Below are 7,692 nucleotides of genomic sequence, written 5' to 3'. Positions count from 1 at the left end.
TAACAAAACATTTGTCATTATCAGAACATAGCCGAGCAGACGTCATAAGGAGTTGTAGGCCTAATCATTCAGATTTATTGGCAATAAATTATAAACTGGTAGACTAATAACTGACGTCAAAATTACTTTTATTTTCATATTAAGGCTATAAGTGAGGTGTTTGTGTGTTTTGTTAACATTCAAAATGGTACAGTATGATTTGCTATCAAGATTAGAGTGGCTTTTAGATCTCCCAGTCTTGTTTCACACAGTCGGGAACTGACCAATAAAATCGTGTTAAGAAACGAAAAAAACACGCTCAATCAAAACCGTCTGACCAGTTACAGAGTGCTGATATAATGCCTATCGCTGTTGATCCACCCACTTATGTCGACATGCCCACTTCCAGACACTCCACATATGCAGTTACCCATACTTGTAGCCATGTGCGACATGCATGCGCAGTTACAAGCCTGCTAAAGTTAGCGGCAGGCGGACAAGCAATATCCACCGTCGTAGTACGGAAGAAGCCTGAGCTGGAATGTGAAGCTAACTGAAGCTGGTTAGCTTTAGAAAGCCCTGAGTATCATTTACCGAGTCGTAATCAAAAGGCTTGTTTTATATCACCCACACTAATAATACCACCTCTGTACTGAAGAGGAGTTTCTGTACTTCAAAGAGGAGTTTAAACAAACAAAAATATTATTGATCTCAACATTTATTTCACATTTTCAGAATCAATGAAATACAGCATCTCTTAAAACATTATACTTCATTTCTCTGACCTACAAAATCCATCCAAATACTTGTTTTTTTTAAAACATATCCAATGACTTATTTACATTAAGCAGCATAGTGAACACAGTAAAACATTTCAATAGCCACTGAAAAAAATATGAGCAGACAGAAATGTACATTTCTAAAGGTGAATCCAAAATAAATTCCTGCCATTCCCACCCCTTTAAATATGGAAGGAATTAAACACACACACACACACACACACACCAGAATGAATTTAGTACAAACGTATGGTGCAAATCCTGAAGTGACTTAAAAGGCCCCATTTCAATTTTGAGGTCTATTATGTAACAGAACTCAACATAAAGAACTCAATAAATGTGATGTGAGAGGACATGGACTTCGTTCCCAAATATATTTGTTAAAAATCACTGGAAGTTTTACATCCATAATTAGAAACACTGTTCTTCCAATTATTCAAACATGTATACGTTATGTGCATCTCACAGATCATCATAACAGTGAAAATATGTAGTTTAACTAGATCAGGAATTCCATCTACACTGAGCAATTCCTTTCTTCTCTTTCATGAGATACAGTTGTTTTGCATAATCTCTTGTTTTGCTGCTTTTTTGTGTAAAAAAATATATTTAATTCATATTCAATAGGCTATATTTATATTATGTAGTGTTACCAGTTAGTGTAATTTTCCTGTTGAGTCAACAATGGCTCATCTCAACACATAGATCAGTTACAAAAGATAGATATTAATTACGTTTTTCTCTTGGTCCAGTAAACATCTACACTGAGTAATTCCTGTTTATTAAACCGGTCATGCGATCAGTAAATGTCACATCTGAGAATTCAAGTTAATCATCCACAGAGAGTATATAGCCACCATCCAAAAACCTTAATATCCTTATAACACCCACTTCCTTTTTCTTATTGCTTTTGTTCTGAGCATGGCAAGACTGGCCTCCTGTTGAGTGAATTTGAAAAGAAATTGAACATTTTCACACCTGCTCTGGAACAGCCCTTTGAAAAAAAAACACTTTAAAAGGATACTTCGGGATTTTGGCAATGAGGCCCTTTATCTACTTCCCCAGAGCCATTTTTATATCTCTGTGTCCAGTATGAAGGAAGTTAGAGGCAGTTTTGCGAGCCAATGCTAACTAGCATTAGCACAGTGACAAAGTCTCTGGGTATCTGCTAGCACGCATAGACTTCCAGTCTTGCGCTAATGCTAGTTAGCAATTGTGCTAGCGCTAGTTAGCAACTTCCTTCAAACAGCACGCAAAGACAAACGGTATCCACGAGTTCATCCGACTCTCATTGCCAAAATGAGAGTCGTGTCCTATTAAGGATTACTTTTTTTCAGTAGTAAGGTCGAATCTCCTCATATTCTGCATATCTTGGCCACTCTGGGAAGATCCCATGGGAGCACCTGGGACTACCATAATGATCGAAGTGAATTCCCAAATTAAAGGAGTGTATCTGCTGGGTACTGCTGAAGCTGCCCTGGCAATCCCTCTTCAGAGCAGACCGGATAATCCTGTAGTTCTGGCCCTGGTTGCTGTCCCAGTATGTCTGGCCGTTGACTTCGTAGCAGATGGCAAACTCTACCTTCTCGTGTGGTATCAGTGCAGCTGGCAGGGAAACCTCGAAGGAGAAGGTGTCACGGTCTGAGCCTGTGTAGGTGTCCTTCACATACTGGCACTCCAAGTCGGTGTAGCTTTTCCAGGTGTCAAAGGTCAAACGCACCTTTAGAGACTTCTCGAAGGACAGGTTTTTGACCTTCACAGTTCCAGCCAGTGACCTCTTTTTCAACACGCAGTTTTCCAAGCAGACAAGCTCAGTCTCCAGACGCTGGCGGAAGAGCAGGTAGTCAGAGGAGGGCTGGGTGAAATCCAGCACCAGTCTGTCGTCCTCATCTGTTAACTTGAGCGCAGCGCTGAACAGCTCTGTGATGTTGAGTGGGATGTCAATGGCATCGTCGAACAGGGAATAGACCTTCACCTTGGTGAGGGCCAGGCCCTTGTGGTCGGCAAAGGACACTCGCCTTTTGGGTTTCCCATTCTCCTCATGAAGAGCACCCTCCTCTGATTCAATCTGCTTAGGAGGAGCAGAGGGTTTGAACCTCAGGCAAGGGTTCAGACAGGGTCGTAGTGGTTTCAGTGATTTTGGGGTCCTGTAGCAGAAGTCGTCGTTTGACAGGTAGAGCGGCATGGCAAATTCAATCAGCCTGGTGGACTTGTGAGGAAAAAGGCTGAATACACTAAGGGAAGAAGAAAAAAAAGATACCAGAAAGTTGTGGTGAAACACTGGTCATTTGACAAGATGCTTCAAATAATGTTTGCCAGAAAGAAAATTATCTAGTGAAATGCATACAGTATTCTTGCTGAATTTTCACACAAAACATTGTGCAACAGTAGGCTACATGTGTGGTCACAGAGGAAACATAGCATATTTGACTTTCATTAAAGGAAATGGCCTATTTCAGCTGATAGAGATGTTGCGAGTTATGTACAGCCAACACATGCATCTGGTTGTCTGTTGTATAAGATCACTGTTTAACTTCACAAAAGGTATTCTCTAACCTACTTGTTCAAGGTGTATCATGCAATAATTTGAAAAAGGGAAGGTGATCATGTATAGCCTTCTGAAATGCTGTTTTCGTATTTTTCTCAAATGCTAAATTAGTTTGATGTCTCCATAATATCTACATTTCATATATTTGACCCATTTTATTGGCTAGCCTTGTCTTGAGGTGTTGAGGCAGCAGCACTGTCATCTGTCCTCTGATATCTGACTAGGCAGCATACAGTGCATTCGGAAAGTATTCAGACCCCTTCACTTTTTCCACATTTTGGACTTGGAGTCCACCTATGGTAAATTCAAATAATTGGACATGATTTGTTAAGGCACACACCTGTCTATATAAAAAGGTCCCACAGTTGACAGTGCATGTCAAGAGCAAAAACCAAGCCATAAGGTCGAATGAATTGTCCATAGAGCTCCGAGACAGGATTGTGTCGAGGCACAGATCTGGGGAAGGGTACCAAAACATTTCTGCAGCATTGAAGGTCCCCAAGAACACAGTGGCCTCCATCATTCTTAAATGGAAGAAGTTTGGAACCACCAAGACTCTTCCTAGAGCTGGCCGCCCGGCCAAACTAAGCAATCGGGGGAGAAGGGCCTTGGTCAGCGAGGTGACCAAGAACCCGACGGTCACTCAGACAGAGCTCCAGAGTTCCTCTGTGGGGATGGGAGAATCATCCAGAACAACAATCTCTGCAGCACTCCACCAATCAGGCTTTTATGGTAGAGTGCCCAGACGGAAGCCACTCCTCAGTAAAAGGCACATGACAGCCCGCTTGGAGTTTGCAAAAAGGCACCTAAAGGACTCTCAGATCATGAGAAACAAGATTCTCTAGATCATGAGAAACAAGATTCTCTGGTCTGAATGCCAAGTGTCATGTCTGGAGGAAACCAGGCACCGCTCATCACCTGGCCAATACTATCACTACAGTGAAGCATGGTGGTGGCAGCATCATGCTGTGGGGATGTTTTTCAGCGGCAGGGACACTAGTCAGGATCAAGGGAAAGATGAACCGAGCAAAGTAGAGAGAGATCCTTGATGAAAACCTGCTCCAGAGCGCTCAGGACCTCAGACTGGGGCGAAGATTCACCTTCCAACAGGACAACGACCCTAAGCACACAGCCAAGACAACGCAGGAGTGGCTTCGGGACAAGTCTCTGAATGTCCTTGAGTGGCCTGCCAGAGCCCGGACTTGAACCAAATCTAACATCTCTGGAGAGACATGAAAATAGCTGTGCAGCGACGCTGGAGAGCTTGAGGGGATCTCCAGAGAAGAATGGGAGGAACTCCCCAAATACAGGTGTGCCAAGATTCTAGCGTCATACCCAAAAAGACTTGAGGCTGTAATCGCTGCCAAAGGTGCTTCATCAAAGTACTGAGTAAAGGGTCTGAATACTTATGTAAATGTGATATTTCAGTTTACCTTTTTATACATTTGTTAAATTTTCTAAAAACCTGTTTTGCTTTGTCATTATGGGGTATTGTGTGTAGATTGATGAGGGGGGGAAAAACATTTAATCCATTTTAGAATAAGGCTGTAACGTAACAAAATGTGGAAAAAGTGAAGGGGTCTGAATACTTTCCAAATGCACTGTAGTTCCTGTCAACTTTGCAGAGGCCATATGGTTGTTTTTGTCAGACTACTTGGCGTTGTTTAGTATGCCTACTTTGTCTGTATAATTATTGCTGATCGGTCGTTATGTCGTGATCCAAGCCCGTGCTTGCTTGCTATTATTATTTATTCTCGCCTACCCACGTTTACCAAGCGACAGGTCATTAGAAAATAAAATGACAAATGTAGATAGTTTAAGTGTCGGGAAAGAATAGTTTTGCTCCTCTCCAAAGTGAAATAATCTATGTGGCAAGAGAAATAGCCTAACATTTCAATCTGTGTTTGGAATAAATGAAAGCAGTAGTAGCCAGCCATGCATTAGGCTACTTATTAGCCTATTTTGTTGATAATTGAATAGGACTTAGTAAGTAAATCATGTGCATGTTCATCTGTCGGGGTCGTTTACCTTCGAACAATGTGTGTGAATGAGTGAAGGAACATAACGATGCGCTCTGAGTGATAGCACAATAATGCGCACTTGAGGTATAGGCTCTACCAGCGTTTACTGCGCACTTCTGGGTTTTCCAATCACAAGTAAATCCGATTACGAGTATCAAATGTGATAAAATGGATAGGAGTATGAGGAGATCGGCACACCCCTAGTGTTCACTTAGACTACGCAGAAGAACATTGTAGCAAATTCAGAGGGCAGACTGACATGGACTCAATCCCAGGTCTCTTTGCATGTAAGTGACAGAGCCAAGAGAGTTTCTTCATTTGGTTGTGCTCATAACGCACCATGGCCATTAGAAGAGTATGCCTATAGTCTTAAATTGCAGGGGGAAAGTTGGTGTGTGTATGCAGTGACAAACCTCGCCTCCAAAACGCCACAGTCCTTGACTCACAGCATTTTCATTTACATTTTAGTCATTTAGCAGACGCTCTTATCCAGAGCGACTTACAGTTAGTGAGTGTATACATTTTTCATACTGGCCCCACGTGGGAAACGAACCCACAACCCTGGCGTTGCAAGCGCCATGCTCTACCAACAGAGCTACAGGGGACTCGCCCTTACCCACTGTCCTGTCTGCTCTGGTGAGTGTGTTTGTGTGTGTGAGAGATTTCGTCTCCAAAGGACCACATTCATTTACTACTTTGGATAAGCTGGGTCTCTGTAATGCACTGTAATATTAGCGTCCACTTGAACCATTTTGGAAATCACCCAGTTTTCCTAACCGCACCAATATTTCAATTTTCATTTTTCAAACTACAAGGTAAATTATAACATTGGGAAAACTATATAAAAATCTCAATTTTTCATGGTAGAAGAATTAGAAATGTAAACATTTTAAATCAGTATCTACTTGTAGATGTAGCAATCGAAACATACTAATATTCTATTATTCAATTTGAACGATTATATTCTATAATTGGATTGATAAATTACACGCACCCTTGGACGTTACACTGTTGTTCAATGCGATGTTGTACGTGCCATACCCAAAATGAAAATGGCTGCTGTGGCTTCTGCTACCTAGCATGAGGACGAAAAGGGCAGTTTTATTAAAAACTAGTAGCTAGTATTTCAATCTTCTCGATTTGATAGCGTCAGTGTGTTCCGACCTGTGGGGTTCTTCAGATTTACCTACTGCGGAATACACACAGGTCGGACCTATTCTGGCTAGTCCATTCATAGAACGCAAGACTAGCGCCTTGTACAGGGCTGGCTGTATGCCCCCTTGGGTTCTCGAGAGCTATTAGGTTACAGTTTTAAAGGCCATTTTTACTTTCCAAATTTTACACTACTAAACTTTAACCACTTTACTTACATGAATTTCAGAACCGTAATGTTACAGATATGGCCATTATTCCAGGGGTGTATTCATTCCGCCGATTCGGTTGAAAAACGTTTATTAAACGAAAGTAAACGCAACGAAGCTGGGACGGACCTAGATGAATTTGTCCAATAGAAATTCGAGTTTTGCTCTGTTTGCTTCTTAAACGGTTTCCGTAATGAAAATACCGCTGGTTTCAGCTTCTTTGAATTTTTAACAAAAACCGTGAACCAATATATTAGTTATTTAGCAGACGCTCTTATTCAGAGCGACTTACAGTTAGTGAGTGCATACATTTTCATACTGCCCCCCCGTGGGAATCGAACCCACAACCCTGGCGTTGCAAACGCCATGTTCTACCAACTAGGCTAGGTTACTAACCACTGCAAACTGGCTTACAACCCCACAAAAGTGATACTTTTATTCAGTCAAGAAACAAGCTTACCTTGTGCAGTTTGTTTGAAATATTTGCAATGAATTCAGGTAGAATGAAGTGATAGGCTACGACTACCAGTCAGAAATCACCATTGCACTGTCCTCAGCGGTGAAAGCTCCTCTTTCTTGTCGTTTATATGTAGGCTACAATGTAGGCATAGCTATCACTTTTGCTGCAATGTTACTCTACAATTGCTACAAATCAATAACCTGTCGCAACTTCACAAACTGTATCCCGTTTCAGTCATGCCACCGGCTCGTTACTTTAAACCCCATACTGGGTTCACACCGTACATAAATAAATAAAAAACATGCTAGTTTCACGTGAACATGTACCTGTAGCCAATCACAGTGGGCGGTGAAGGAACGCTCGGTGAATAATGGGGCGCGTTCGAGCCAGTGGGTTTTGTTGAACGACTGTGATACGGTCAGTTCTGGTGACTTTTTCAAGAGACATTCTACTCCAAAATGAATGAAAATAAAATTATGCTGACATCTAAATATAATTTCCCCCTCTAGAACTAAGCCCAATAACATATTGGTCCATATTATCA

General features: G+C 41.6%; 1 protein-coding gene across 3 annotated transcripts; it reads right to left on the bottom strand.

The window, feature by feature from the left end:
* Window positions 1-679: 679 nt before the first annotated feature.
* On the bottom strand, window positions 680-7,432 carry LOC311136657 (protein phosphatase 1 regulatory subunit 3B-like). 3 transcript variants are annotated; one of them, XM_084170869.1, is made up of 3 exons: window positions 7,149-7,413; window positions 6,322-6,402; window positions 680-2,992 (listed from the first exon to the last, which is right to left on the bottom strand). In XM_084170869.1, exon 3 carries the CDS (start codon window positions 2,941-2,943, stop codon window positions 2,092-2,094), a length of 852 nt encoding a protein of 283 aa, XP_084026995.1. In that variant the 5' UTR covers window positions 2,944-2,992; window positions 6,322-6,402; window positions 7,149-7,413; the 3' UTR covers window positions 680-2,091. The 3 variants fall into 3 exon arrangements, with proteins under 3 accessions (XP_084026995.1, XP_084026994.1, XP_084026996.1); XM_084170868.1 differs by lacking the exon at window positions 6,322-6,402 and having other exon boundaries at window positions 7,149-7,432; XM_084170870.1 differs by lacking the exons at window positions 6,322-6,402; window positions 7,149-7,413 and adding an exon at window positions 6,698-6,828.
* Between the last annotated feature and the right edge of the window lie 260 nt (window positions 7,433-7,692).

This window comes from Coregonus lavaretus (assembly GCF_964263955.1).
Source record: "Coregonus lavaretus genome assembly, chromosome: 10".
NCBI lineage: Eukaryota > Metazoa > Chordata > Actinopteri > Salmoniformes > Salmonidae > Coregonus > Coregonus lavaretus.
Note: the sequence above shows the minus strand (reverse complement) of the source record. Positions and strands in the feature narration are given on the sequence as shown.